The sequence below is a fragment of the Salminus brasiliensis genome, chromosome 1 (genome assembly GCF_030463535.1).
Source record: "Salminus brasiliensis chromosome 1, fSalBra1.hap2, whole genome shotgun sequence".
NCBI classification, from domain to species: Eukaryota; Metazoa; Chordata; class Actinopteri; order Characiformes; family Bryconidae; genus Salminus; species Salminus brasiliensis.
The window spans coordinates 27,801,552-27,816,803 of NC_132878.1; the positions used below are offsets into that span (position 1 = coordinate 27,801,552).

General features: G+C 39.8%; 1 protein-coding gene across 1 annotated transcript in view; it reads right to left on the reverse strand.

Moving 5' to 3' along the window:
* Positions 1-1,422: 1,422 nt before the first annotated feature.
* ophn1 (oligophrenin 1) overlaps positions 1,423-15,252 on the reverse strand; it is an 83,174-nt gene continuing 69,344 nt past the window's right edge. The window contains exons 23-24 of the mRNA XM_072676628.1: positions 6,424-6,467; positions 1,423-5,298 (exon numbers count right to left, since the gene is read on the reverse strand). Coding sequence (XP_072532729.1) covers positions 6,425-6,467 — 43 coding nt within the window. The 3' untranslated portion in view covers positions 1,423-5,298; position 6,424. The remainder of the gene's footprint in view (positions 5,299-6,423; positions 6,468-15,252) is intronic.

The window sequence follows — 15,252 nt, forward strand, 5'->3', positions numbered from 1 at the left end:
AGATGAAAATGGACATAGTAAAAATCAGCCATATTAATTAGCTGTGTAATGACTGTAAAAACATGCTTACAGTAAATTAGACTGTAATTTACTGTAAAGTCTGTACAACTAGAATTGCAATAAGGTTGTAGAAATCTTGTTGAGATGACAAAAAGAACAGGAAACTAACTTAAATATGACATTTTCTGCACATTTTACACATCAGTTCTAGTTTATTTACTAAATTTAACATACACATACAAACAGCCGTCTGCAAAAGTTTGGGCACCCTGACTCAAAATTCCTGTTTCTGCAAACAGTTTCAGTGAGTGAAAGATCAACTGATCTCTAAAAGCTAAAAAATGTTCTTAAAAATGATAAAAGCAACATTATTATGTTTGTTTTTGTACAGTTACACAGAGAGGGAAAAAAGAAAACTATTCTAAAGTGTAAAGTCAGATTACGCTTACCAAAGTCCCAGAGCTTAATGAGCTTGTAATGGCTTGCTAACAATCACTGCTATATAGTTTTATAAATACTCTCACTCTTTACATCTTGTCCCAACAATCAGCAGCCATGAGTTTATCTAAGCAGCTGTCGAACAACCTATGAGGTCTGGAAGACCAAGAACCTTTTCTGAGAGAACTGCTCATAGGATTGCTAGAAAGGCAAATCAAAGCCTCTGTTTCACTGCACTAGACCTCCAGGACAATTTTTCTGAAGTGGTGCTGCACTGTTCTAATGTGCAGTGAAACCGACATCACTTTCCTGTGTCCTCACCACAAAAATCAGCTTCACATTGTACATAAAAAAAAAAAAAAAAAAAAGGTGTGATGCATTTTAGGAACACGTCCTGTGGACTGATGAAGGTAAATAGAACTTCCTGGCCACAACATGCCCAACAAAAAGCTCTCCAACTGTTAAGCATGGGGCTGGATTGATGCTTTGGATTTGTAATGCAGCCAGTGGCACAGGAAACTTTTCACTGGTAGATGGAAGTGAAGCATCACACAATCTGTAAAAAGCTGTAGAGAGAAAGGCTTCTACAGCAGTATAACATTACTAAGCACAAGGTGAGGGTTTTGTCATGGCCTTCACAGTCCCCCGAACAAAACATTGAAAATCTGTGATTCTAAGCCCTTCAAAAGAGCAGTGCAGAGAGTTAAGTGTGAAGCCTTCTGCAGGGAAGATGTCTGAAAATCCCTCAAACAAGAGGTGTTGTATTGTAAACAAGTATTGATAAGCTGTGACACTTGGCAAAGGGGGAGTTACTAGGTACAGTACCCAAACATTTGCTTTGGGACATTTTTTTCTTTTTTTTGTAACAATAAAAATTGCAAAATAATAATACTAATAATAATAATAATTTTTTAAAAGCATTAACTTTTCAGCAATATATATATATATATATATATATATATATATATATATATATTCCTGAAAAGTTAATGCTTTTAAAAAAATTAGGGTGTCCTTCACTTGCTTAATAATTCACAGTTACAGATATTTTGACCAGGGGCTCAGGTATACACTGTGTATATTGTGGCTGTTCCGAAATGGCACCTTTCTATATGAGGTGAAAAAAATGGAAGTCATCACTGATCATTTCAATTGGTCTGTTCATTACAACATTTTCAAACAATGTTAAGACCAACTGCCAGAAGCACATTATGTCAAAAGTTATTAACTGCAGACATTGCAATGCAAGGTTTTTGCAGGACAGCGACAAAACAGTATATGTATGTATGTGAAACGCTGTGCTGTATAAATGTACATTATAATTGAAATACATGTCTTCTTTTATATGTTGCAAAATGCACAGCAGTTGCCTAATAAAGGGATAAGCACCAGGTAGTGGAAAAGAACTTTATAAGTAATGTCCTTGTTTTTTGTGCCATCATTTCAACCCCTAAAACTGCCCAGCTTTTAGAGTTTTGGGTTTGATTTACTGTCTTGCTTAAGCATTGCATTTATTAAATTTAGTGTGAGGTTGTTTACGCTGGCCACCCTTTAAAACTGCAAATAATTTTCCAATGATGAGATATTTTCCTACGTGCTCTTTAATTTTAATGGCTAGAACCTGCTGTGCATTTCAGTGTAATTTAGTTAGACTGTGTTGGAACTCAGCAGAAGCACTTACCCAGCTAATTCACCTTGGCTGGCTGACATGTAACAAACGCTGCCTACTCAGACGGTATTCTGAGACGGGAAGGCACCTAGTCATGGTTGAATTGACTCTCAGCATCCTAGTTATCTTTAAACAAATTTCATTGGGTGAAGAAATGGTAACAGCTAATGCTAACGCTGCTACACGCTACAATGTGGGTTGCTGATTGACAGAGACCTTCGTCACTAATCAGTGCCTACAAGACACTTCCAGATGGATAACAATCAGTAGGCGAAAGAGGCGTAGAGCACTAAACACTGGGAAATGTTCAAGACCTGTGTTATAAAATACACAAGACTCTGTTATAATTACTTCCTCGCCTCTCGCCCCTCCTTTTTGTCAACATACAACCACACCAAACATTATCACTGCTGTTAAAAACACTGGAGAACATGTGCGTGTCCAGCTATTTTAGCATTCTAGCATGTTCTGGTCAGTGATCTTAGGCAAAAGATAATTACAGCAGCCTGTCAAGACGAAGCTTATTGTAACCAGAAACACAGAATATCTGAACGTAGAGCAACATGGATGAAGCCATACTCCGCAAGTAGTGTTCTTTCTTGATTGTTTGCCTTGGTCATGAGTTCATAGTGTACTTGTAGCCCATCAGGAAGTGTTAACCACCCAGAAGTAAGTTGGGGTCGTTTTTTTTTTAGGAATTCGCTGTAGATCTTATTACTGAAAAAAGGTTTAAGTCTATTAAAACTCATTGTGCATTGTTTTTGTGTTATTGTGTATTATTTTGGCATTGAGACCATGGGCTAGATTTGAACTGTACAGAGCAGTAAAAAATGTCTGCAGTGTCATAACGTTGATTATTACGTGTTGAGCTCCGCTCTCCTCTGGATTAGCATTTCGGTTCAGCTGTTCCTCACTTTTAGCAAAAGAGTTCCTACTATAACCCAGAGGCTGCAAGTTCAAATCTCGAGTCATGCCTGCTTTGCCATCAGCTGCCGGAATGTGAGAGAGCACAATTTGCTGTGCTCTCTCCGGGCAAGTAGATGGCGCTCTGTCCCCTCATCACTTTTAAAGTGATTTTGGGCAGCAGGGGTTATCGTTAGCTAGTGCAGCGCCTTTCCCCTGAATGTAGCGGCTGCCCGGCAGTGCCGCATTGACAGTAGTTTGAAAAGAGGCCGTTTCTGGCTTCGCATGTATAGAAGGAGACGTGTTAAGTCCTTATCCTCCAAGTGTCAGGAGCACTGGTAGTGCTAGGAGAAGCTACAAAGGGGTGGGATAATTGGCCTGTACCAAATTGGGAGAAAAGGAGAATGACTGGACAAAAACAAATTTATATAAACCAAAAAGCTCTGCATTTCTACATTTGTATTTAGTAGTTATCTAAAAGGAGTTTATATTCCAAACATCTGGTCTCAAGTTGAGTTTAAATCTTCTACCGAGACAAATGTTCTGCACAGTTTCCGACATATTGGAAAAATAATAAAACATAAAATGTGGTGTGTTCAAATGTTATGGCTCATTTCATGTTTTTTTTTCTCTTTTAAATTCTGTTAAATAAAAACAAATGTGCAGAAATCCATATATAAGTTTGTTTCCTGTAGATACTTTAAATATACATATTTTAGAAATTTGGACAATGCCTATGTGCTTATGGCAGCATATTGTGACATAATTTACCATGACAGTAATCACAAAGAGCTGCAACTGGTAGACAATTACCCTCTCCATGTTCCACCCACAAAAATGTGTTCTTCCATAGCAACTGTTGATAGGTTGTACAAGCTTTACAGAACATGGTAAAAATGAGACACCTCAGTTTATATCACAATACCTGCATTTAGTGTTATTAATATTCAACCCTAATGCGAGACTGTAACACACACCTCAGTTTATATCACAATACCTACATTTAGAGTGTCATTAATATTCAACCCTAATGAGAAACCGTAACACACACCTCAGTTTATATCACAATACCTACATTTAGAGTGTCATTAATATTCAACCCTAATGAGAGACTGTAACACACACCTCAGTTTATATCACAATACCTACATTTAGAGTGCTATTAATATTCAACCCTAATGAGAGACTGTAACACACACCTCAGTTTATATCACAATACTTACATTTAGAGTGTTATTAATATTCAACCCTAATGAGAGACCGTAACACACACACCTCAGTTTATATCACAATACCTACATTTAGAGTGTTATTAATATTCAACCCTAATGAGAGACTGTAACACACACCTCAGTTTATATCACAATACCTACATTTAGAGTGTTATTAATATTCAACCCTAATGAGAGACCGTAACACACACCTCAGTTTATATCACAATACCTACATTTAGAGTGTTATTAATATTCAACCCTAATGAGAGACCGTAACACACACACCTCAGTTTATATCACAATACTTACATTTAAAGTTATATATATATCAGAATACACTTTAAATCTGAGCAAAACTTAAAACTTTTTTCTCATCAGGTTTTCTGCCAAACCTCTGTCCAATCTAGCAATCTGTTGCTATGGAAGAAAATGGATGCAGAAAGGCTAAATCAATTACGTGAGGAGAAATAGTGCATTAACAACATGCATGGCCTTTGATAAGTCTCTTTAGCTTGATAGCATGCTGGGAAAGCTGTAGTGGAGATAATGCTGTAGTTAAATTTCTTAATTGTAACTGTGCATAAAGTAGGTCAAGGGGGTTCAGGCGGAGAGGTTCAGGCGGGGGAGAGTGTTTTAAACAGAAACATGTTTCTCAGATAGCGAAAGTGCAGCTTTTGGTAATGGGACCCATTCAGCGACAAAAATTAACACAATACACATATTTACAGTGCATAGTCATGCATAAATACCAAGTCAGTCCCGGTTAGTGTACGAATGTGTGTGAATATGTGTGTGTGTGTGGTTTTGGATGGTAGGGGGTGCCTGTAATTAGAAGCACAGTTGTAGTAGGTAGCACGTTTCTTCCACATTTCTGGTCCAGTCAGCTACTTTGTTGAACCCCCCCCCCCCCACACACACACACACACACTTACACACTCGCAAAAAGAAAGGGTTCACGACCAGGTAAAAGCATCCACACATCTGTGATGCTCTGAGGGCAGCAAACACAATGACGACGATGATGGTGATAATGATGATGACAACGATGTAGCTGCTGAGTTTCCCATTTAAAGCCTTTAGAAAAACAAGAACATAAACATAAAATTGGTTTAGATACTCAAACAGACATCTGAGCAGCAGTTCAGAGCAATAGTAGAGTTTAAAAAGTCAACATTTACAATTTCTGTGCAATTTTATTTTTCCCTTAAAGTCTACTTATAACGTTTGTGTGGGTTTTATTAGCCAAAAGCAGTCATAATTTCTTTCTAAATGACTCTTTTCCGATTCCTCTTTATTCCTTTAGAATAAGGCAAGCTTGATTTTGCTCAAATGTCTTAAAATGTGATTTTTGGTCATATGCAAAAACTTTGGTGATTTTCTAAATGTAAATAAGAGAATAAATTGTGGATAGAAAAAACAGGTGGAGCTAAACCGCTGTAGGCTGAACAGGTGGAGCTAAACTGCTGTAGGCTGAACGGTTGGGGCTAAACTGCTGTAGGCTGAACGGGTGGGGCTATACTGCCGTAGACTGAATGGTAGAGGTTAAACTGCCGTAGGCTGAATGGTAGAGGCTAAACTGCTGTAGGCTGAATGGCAGAGGTTAAACTGCTGTAGGCTGAATGGCAGAGGTTAAACTACTGTAGGCTGAATGGTAGAGGCTAAACTGCTATAGGCTGAATGGGTGGAGCTAAACCCCTGTAGGCTGAACGGCTGGAGCTAAGCCGCTGTAGGCTGAACAGGTGGGGCTAAACCGCTGTAGACTGAACAGGTGGTGGTAAACTGCTGTAGGCAGAACGGCTGGAGCTAAACTGCTGTAGGCTGAATGGGTGGGGCTAAACTGCTGTAGGCTGAACAGACGGAGCTAAATTGCTGAAGGCTGAATGAGTGGTGTTAAATTTCTCTAGGCTGAATAGTAGAGGCTAAACTGTTGTAGGCTGAATGGGTGGGGCTAAACTGCTATGGGCTGAACGGCTGCAGCTAAACTGCTGTAGGCTGAACAGGTGGGGCTAAACCGCTGTAGGCTGAACAGGTGGGGCTAAACTGCTGTAGGCTAAACAGGTGGAGCTAAGCCGCTGTAGGCTGAACAGGTGGAGCTAAGCTGCTGTAGGCTGAACAGGTGGGGCTAAACCGCTGTAGGCTGAATGAGTGGAGCTAAATTTCTCTAGGCTGAATGGATGGAAATTAATGAATGGATTGTACCTCATCTTCGCTCAAGTTCATTTGCAGTTGGAGAGACTGAAGGGCTGAATGAGAAAACAAAGAAAACAGAAGATTACACACAGTACACACACTTGTTACTTCACTTCACTAGATTTTAGATTTAGAATTCCTGTGGAAATGACAGCTGAATGAATATACCAAACTGCTGTAGGTTGAAAAGGTGGAAACATGTACAGTAAATCAGTGAAAACTGAGGTAAATGAGATTTTTCATAAATAAACTGTTAAACGTTTGTTACAGTGTTACATCCTATTTCCACTGTTTTATGCTTAAATACAGCCAGTAAATACAAATACAAGTTCATTTCTCAGCATCATGGAAAAATGCATTTCAAGAAAATCACACTAAAGCTATATATAGCATTTCTATATAAAGCTTTGCTTTGACAAAAAACACATTCTCAGCACTCTTAGTGCAATTCCTGCAACTGTAGAAGCATTTCACAGCATTATCTCTGCAGAGCAACCTTAAACACTCCAAACATTAGCAACACAGTCAGTCACCACAACACAGTCACCAAATACAGAGGATTTTTTGATTATTGTGCAAATACTGATGAAACTAATGCTATATATCTGTATCAGAGTTGGAGTGACTATGTAGTGCTGCTGACCACAACAAAAGACACCCCTATAAACACACAGATGTGAAAACATTTTCTATATAGTATCTAGAGTATGAATAATGACAACTGATTAGGGAGCTGAAGATCATACACTTTCCACCTCCATGCCAAGACAAATTCTTTAATAGGGCTAAGGAATAAAGAATACAGTGGACAAGATAAGTGATGAAACCATACATTTTCCCAAATGACCACGTAGTTTGGCAAGTCAGGCCCACGCCTCTTTCTCTCTTAGGTATGACAGCAGTGTAAAGGCCCCCAAAGAAGTCAAGAAGACCCTCCAAAAAGTCAGGAAAATGTTCTGTGTTGTAGCGACCAATGGTTGGTACATGGTGGATGACATCATACTCTGAGACAGCAGCACACACTGTTCCCTTGCCCCCACGCTGGCCTGGCATGTACATGGTGGCTTGTTGACCTATGATGTTCCTCATTGACAGGACAGGTCACAGAACATATTGGCCTTTTTCTATTGGTACAAGCACAGTGGTTGCTGTACGTACATACTATTTTGCATTACAGGACTTATGCAATGGATCACTGCAGTGTGAAATGTCAAGCAGTAAACACACTAACTGACCACTGACTTTATGTTTATTAGGGTTCATTCTAATGTTATTTAGTTTTACACTAAACACACTCACTGACCACTGACTATGTTTATTAGGGTTTATTCTAATGTTATATAGTTTTACACTAAACACACTCACTGACCACTGACATTATGTTTATTAGGGTTTATTCTAGTGTTATATAGAGTTTTACACTAAACACACTCACTGACCACTGACTTTATGTTTATTAGAGTTTATTCTAGTGTTATATAGAGTTTTACACTAAACACACTCACTGACCACTGACTTTATGTTTATTAGAGTTTATTCTAATGTTATATAGAGTTTTACAGTAAACACACTCACTGACCACTGACTTTATGTTTATTTGAGTCTTACAGGTAAATCTTATCTTTATATAATCTTATATAAAATCCATGACTGCAAAGTCCCCTATTTGTTGTCCTCTCCTCCCCTTGTGACCACAAGTGCAACAGGTGTGATGAACGTCCTAGGGGTGAAAAGAAATTGATCTCGACGCCTTAGACAGTACTATCTGCATCCGCCCGCTTCAACCACGTTCATATCTCATTATCAAAAGGTTTTTCTCTGCAGTTTCTGCTAACAGCCAAAAATCTAACCATCCATTCACGCCTCTTTCAGCTTCCATCAACAGGTGGCATCCGCCCCTTTAACCTGCAACCTGTTGGCTGTTTGCCCGCTATGACCGCGGCACTGCAAATTTGATCTCACCGGCCAATTATTTAGCGGATCATGCAGGAGCAACGGGCAAACCTGCATGTGCAATCCTCCACCCGTTACTGCAGCTGGTTCAAATCCTGTTTGTGAAACATCTTATTTGATAAAATCAATGTTATGTCCAGCTGCTGCCATGCAGGGAATATGTTTACTACTGGTGTTTGTTGGCTCATTTGAAATATCATTTGCAAGCAAAACACACAGCTGATGCCATGTGTTTTGTTTGTAGATGAGTTTTGACCACCTTCAGACTATACCTAGCATACATTCTTCTTTTTCAGACGGCTCAATAGAGCAAATATATCAGCCAGCATAGTGAGACGTGGATACATCCACCAGCAGTAACAAGCAACAAAAGCAGCAGCAAAATGGAGCTCCAGTATCCCTCAAGAGCCTCCACTGTAAAGCCATGGTCACACTAGACATTAGCAGTGGGGCGTCACTTGGGCTGTAGGTAAACCGGGTCAGCAACAAATACTCCATTATGGGGATGTTAGCATTGACAACCACAGACAGTAAAAACATAAAGTTATTATTATTATTACTAGTGGGGTGACCTCTGTGTGGAACTATGCATAATGGACCCCTAAAAATCCACCTATCAATTTCCAGGCTGCTTGACTTCAGCAATCTGGCCGTTTTAACATTCGGGCCTCATTCCTGTTGATAGGACTGATACTTCCTTTAATTTCTAGAATCTTCCTGAGGGTTTTCCTCCTACATAGGTGACCTCTATGATGGAAGCCTTGTTAGAACTGCCCAATAATTTTCTGAGGGACCACCTTCTGGTAATTGTGGCACCCAGGTCTGGAAGGCACACTACAGTACAAGGAGCCCTTGAGGCTTTTAATAGTGCCATCTTGGTATTCTGGCAAGTTTCTTTTACTTGTTGGCAGGTCTGACTGCTTTTCTAAATGTGGCTTCAGTGACAAGCTGCACCAATTGCATTGTAATGCTATTGTAATGCAGATGTTTCCTCCAATATTAAACGGAGTTCTTGATAGTGCATCAGGTATAACTCTGCACCAACCCTAACTGTTATGCACTCTGAAGTTAAAAGACTGGAGTCTTAGAGTTCTTGAACTCATTCTCAATTCTGTCTTTGTGGAATTTAATTCTCATGGTTCTTTATAATTATTTCTCAGTGGTAGACTCACATCTCACATCTGCTCATTGGAGAGACCATAAACTATGAACGCCTTACCTTTAATCTGCTGGGTAAGGACAGCACCCAATCCAAAATTACTACCATCAGTCTGGCATTGTGAAGTGTCTGGTGTTCTAGTACTGGGGTAAATTGAGGAGCATTCCTTAATGCCTGACAGCCTTCAGACTATTTCTAAGTGAATCCATTCTCTTTCAGAAGGTTCCGTAGAGCAAATATGTCAGCCAGCATAGGGACAAATTTATGGTACCAGTTCACCATGCCTAAAAAAACCCTTTTGAGATCGGTTGACTCTGGTACATTGGAATGGCTTCTAACTTTTCAGGGTCTACCTCCACCACCTGACCAGACACTACATGTTCTAGGAAAGTGATCTGTGTTTGAATAAGGTGACACTTTTAATGTTGAGAGTTGGCTGGGCACGATGTCATTTGCAGAAGAAGGGAAGGAGGTCGGAGCATCCTTTGAGCCAAATGGCATTGCCTTGAAATGATATAATCCCTGTGGTGTAATGATGGCTGTTTTCAACTGGCTCTCTTCATCCACAGCTACCTTCCAGTAGCCAATTTTTAAATCCAGTGTGGTAAAGTAGGCACCAATCTTCACTGACTACAGCATCTTGTGCGCTAGGAGTTGGTCTTGGTCCTTAGACCATGGTAGTTACCATCCTTTTGACATGTAATTCGACCATGTCCTGCTTTTGGATGGAAGTCTGACATGTTTTTCTCCTCACAGGGACTTAAACTGTGGTAATGATGTGGTGCTGTACCATCTTGGATTCCAGCCTTTCAGTCCAGATTGCTGACCACATCTGCAGCAATGCTATTTGGTCGAGAGTTGTGGATCATGTTGTCTACTCATCATACATCACTCTTCATTGTGGCGATGTAGAAAGTGACGGTCCAGCTGAGCATACAACTTCATTTTGCCAGGCTGAAGGATCTTTTCATTTGGCATGGTGCTTAGAAAGTCTAGACTAAGTATCACTAACATGTACAGACTGTCATCTTTCAGGAAATACACATCAAATTTGTAAACCTCATGGAGCTTGAGAATTAGAGGATGTTTAACAACTGATTTGGTCTCCTGTCCATCTTTCAGAATAAAGATTTTTTTCCATCAGCAGTGATGAAAAAAATAAGGCTCCCTGGCAATCTTCTTCCACTAGCTGTCCCAAATGAGATTGTATGTACTACCAGTGTCCAACACTGCATTGCCACTACCTCCATAAATTAGCTTGGGCACAGTGAGGAGAGAGTATTCCTTGCATGGTGGCAAGATCCCCATCATTGCATTTATTTTCCTTTCCTTTCTTTGTGGCTTCTTAGATTCACATTCTCTCAAGCCAATGTTTTGTCCTGTATCCTTTTTAAGAAATCCCAATGCCTCTTAATCATCGATCCAGTCTTGACATCCTGGTCAACAGCGGTTACTATATGCCTTAATCCACTACTTAGCCAGGGATTACATGCCTTGAGGATCCTCTGCTCCATCTCCTCTTCAGACATCTCAGGCCACCACTTCAAGCATGGGAACTGTACGCAAAGTTTCTGATCCGATGGATTGAAGCGTGTTACACGGTAAGTTGTTCCTTGATTTCAGTGGATTAGTCTTCAGTCTCCAAAAATGATGGTCCAGTACATAAGCCAGTAGTTTTATTTAGTCTTTTGTGGCTTGCCACCACCTTTGGGCTAAACCTTACAGTACAGCATTAAGCACACTTAATAGCTCCTGATTGTTTAGTGGCCAAAGAGTCAAGATGTTTTACATTGCTCAATGAAGTTGTGCTATTAATAATTCAGGATCATCCAAGTACATCTGTTCCAACAGGCTGGGAATGTCAATGATCTCACCACAGGGCCGAGTCTTGGGTAGAAGGGTAGAAGTTGTAGAATGTGTGCAAGTTACTAATGTAATATGTGTGACTGGTGTAATTATCTCACTCTAAGTAAAGCTAGGTTCTTTCCTTTAAAACTGCTCAATACAAAGAGAAGAAGAAAAACAAGTTACTGGGTTAACTTCTTCTGAAGCCCACTTAAAAGAGAATATTACAGCCTCAAAATCCTTCCCCAAAATGTAATGAGTACCATGAATCTCAGAACGGAATAAACTACTATTCAGTACATTAACTTTAGACAATATCAAACATAATACTTATTACAAAACACCTTCTAAAGATCTGGGTGGCGATATTTCAGTCATACATACAAAGCAAAAATCTTTTTGACCCAATCAACACCTTATATTTACATATAAGGCATTTTCAAACACTCTTACGATCCAATAGATACCTCTAAGCTTAGATATTACTAAATACAAAAGTATGGAGTATGGAGGCCACAATACTCAATGCTACATTTCGCTCACGCACTCTTGGAAGAGGTGGGTCTTTAGTCTGCATTTGAAGACAGCGAGCGACCCTGCTGTTTGGACACCCCGAGAAAGCTCATTCTACCACTTCGCTGCCAGGACAGAAAAACGCCTGGACACTTGTCTTCCGTGGATCTTAAGGGATGGTGGGTCGAGCAGAGTCGTACTTGAAGATTGAAGGACTCTTGGTACAGATCGTCTTTTGACCATTGCCATCAAGCATGGAGGGGCTGGTCCATTCTTGACTTTGTAGGCCAGCCCCAGAGTTCTGAATCTACTGCGGACAGCTACAGGAAGCCAGTGATGAGAACGCAGCAAGAGTTACATGGCTGAACTTAGAAACACTGAAGACACTGAAGCTCGTTACACCTTCTATAATACAATCTGCTTTACATTTGACACAGAAAGCCATTATAACAGAGACTCTGCGGCCTCTTCTCATAGTCACTGAAGTCTGCTTTATGTTGCGTGAGAGAGTCCAAATGTGCAGCAAGAGGCTTTCTAAAAACAGGTCTGCATGTATGGAGAGAGGAAAGACAGTCCTGATGAGATGCAGCGGTCTCATCTTATTTACCACCTTGGCTCACCAGTTCGCCGGCTTGGAAAAATGGAAAGTCTTGGAAACACCTGACTCCAACTTCACTTAAACTGCTCCAATATCCATCTGACAACTTGTGGCAGTGTTGGAAGCAAAACATACCTCATAAAAGGGTGGGCATGCACAATGGAGATGAAAAAGCAAGCAAAGTAGCTCCAGACGGTGTATAAAATTTCAAACGTTTCAACCAAGCCTGCTTTCTGCTTCCTCCACAAGTTTCTCACTTCCTTGTTGACGTTTGTATCTGGATTCTGATTGGATGACTGACATGGCCTAATGAGTGCGATCACATAAGGGTGCACAAAGTAAAGGTGCAGGTATTTGTCACTGTACTATTTACAGCTAAATGTGTCCTCCGCATTTGACCCATCTGTGGCCATGAAAACACACACACACACACACACACACACACACACACACACACACACACACTAGTGAACTAGGGGCAGTGAGCACACACACACCCAGAGTGGTGGGCTGCCAACTCCAGCACCCGGGAGGCAGAGAGGGTGAAGGGACTTGCTCAAGGGCCCAACAGTGGCAGCTTGCTGAGCCTGGGTATCGACCCCATATCCCTGTCATCAATAGCCTGGAGCTCTAGCCACTGAGCCACCACTGTCCCTGCCAGGTAAGTACATACTTGTTTATAACAAAACAGATATAAAAATTATAAATAAAACCAATTTACAAAAAAAGAGAGTCCCAATGTTGCAAGATCTGGCCTGATGACGGGGCCTACGCCAAAGTCAAACAACAGTTCTAACATTGTTCCCATTTCATTAATTGTCAAGATTAAATTTACGATTTACTGCCCTCATGTCTCCAGAGTCTTCTGGTAGAACTGTCAGAAAATGCTGACATTGCGTGCTTGTTAACTGCTGCTTTCCATGGCTGATGACTAGTTTCAGTGTGAGTTGCTCACATCTGACATAATTACATTGTTAATGTCACACAAAACCTTATGTATTATTATTTAGCTCATTATCACTACAGAACAAATTAACTTGAATTGTTCTGTAGACCCGGTCTGTCTCCATAACACTGATTGGTCTATTTAAGCTGTGTTTATGTTGTTTCCTTACTGTGTCTCCTTGAGGGCAGTTTCCAATGCCTCTGAAAAACGCTGTTTTAAACAAAAGGCTGACAAGAGAAAATTAAAATGAATCAAGTTATGAGTAAATATTGATTCTGGTGTTGAATAGCTGGCAACCCAAAGACAGATATGCATGCAGGGGCAGAAGCGTGCTATGATGACACTGATGGCCAACTTAAGGCCACATCCTGACCATCCCCTGGCAGACAAGGGTGTGATACCCTGTTTGAGTGGATACACCATGCTACACCAATAAAAATCTTTGGGCAAGACCCTGTTTGAGTGAATACACCATGCTACACCCATAAAAAACTTTGGGCAAGACTCTTAACATCCTAAAGATATTCTGTCTGTTCAACACATTTCAAAACAAAAGTCGAACAACAATAAATGTTGTGGGTCCTGTCTAACCAGCTTTACATTTAATTGGGTTAATTGTGTGGTTTATTTGTTCATTAAATTAAAATTTATTTTAAAATGTGTTTCAGGTGATAATGACACCTCATGTCATTTGAACAATTTCAGGGCATATTTTCCCAAAGACATATAGCCAATTCAATCGTTTTTACCTTTCCCTACTGTATACACTGTTCATAGCATTACAAGAGCAACAGCAGACACTTTGTTAGTAATTTATACAAACTTGATACTTGATACTTTTGTCTATATAGTGAATATGTGTGTGCTTTCAGGTGTGTATCATACCTCCCTTATCCCCACTCTAAACTGTATTGGATGGAGCACCATCATTCCAGAGAACATAGTTCCACTGCTCCACAGCTCAATGCTGGGGGGAGATTTTATAACCCTCTAGCCCATGCCTGGCATTTGACATGGTGCCAATAGGTTCATGTTTATCTGCTCCAGAGAGTCTTATTCTATTGACAATACTTCTCTTAATGTAGATTTAACAGAGCTTAAATTAGCTTAATGCATTCATAAGAAGGGGTGTCCACAAACATTTGGACATACAGTGTATCTTGCGTAAAAGCTACTAAATGCCTTCAAGAAAACTTTTATAATTCTATGTAGTGACAATATCTGGCTCTGAAAGGCTAAATAACTCCACTTGATAAATAACAGTGCTAATTATAGAGTAGAGATCTGGTCACAAAAAAGTCTGAAAATGTATTATATTATACAAATGCATGAAGTGAAATATATGCTTAAATAAAAAAAATAAATAACATGTTCAGGCAACAGGTAAGATATAAATAACATGTCTGATTATATACAAAATATAAGAGACGGTTGTTTTCAGTATGTCTCCTTGGAAATGCTTTGAGCAACACAGCCAAAGCTTCTTCTTCACAACAAGATTTACACTCCTGTCCGGTCGGATTACCAAATATAATTTTACACGATGAGATTTACAGTGCTGTATGATTGCATTATGCTGTAATTCTACCGCTGGAAGCTGCTCAAGATCTCTGCTGTCTTGTACATCAACGTGCAATCTATTACTTACTATTTCTCTCAAAAAATCATTTTGGTCACTGAACAATGACAAATTTAGCTGCCCATAAAGCTAAATGTGAGATTTGTTTTGATGTTGCCAAAACTATACAGAATGAATAGTTTTTTAAGTAAACAATTCCCACCTCAACTCAGATATTAATAAGACTTGCTGATGTGTTTTTTGAG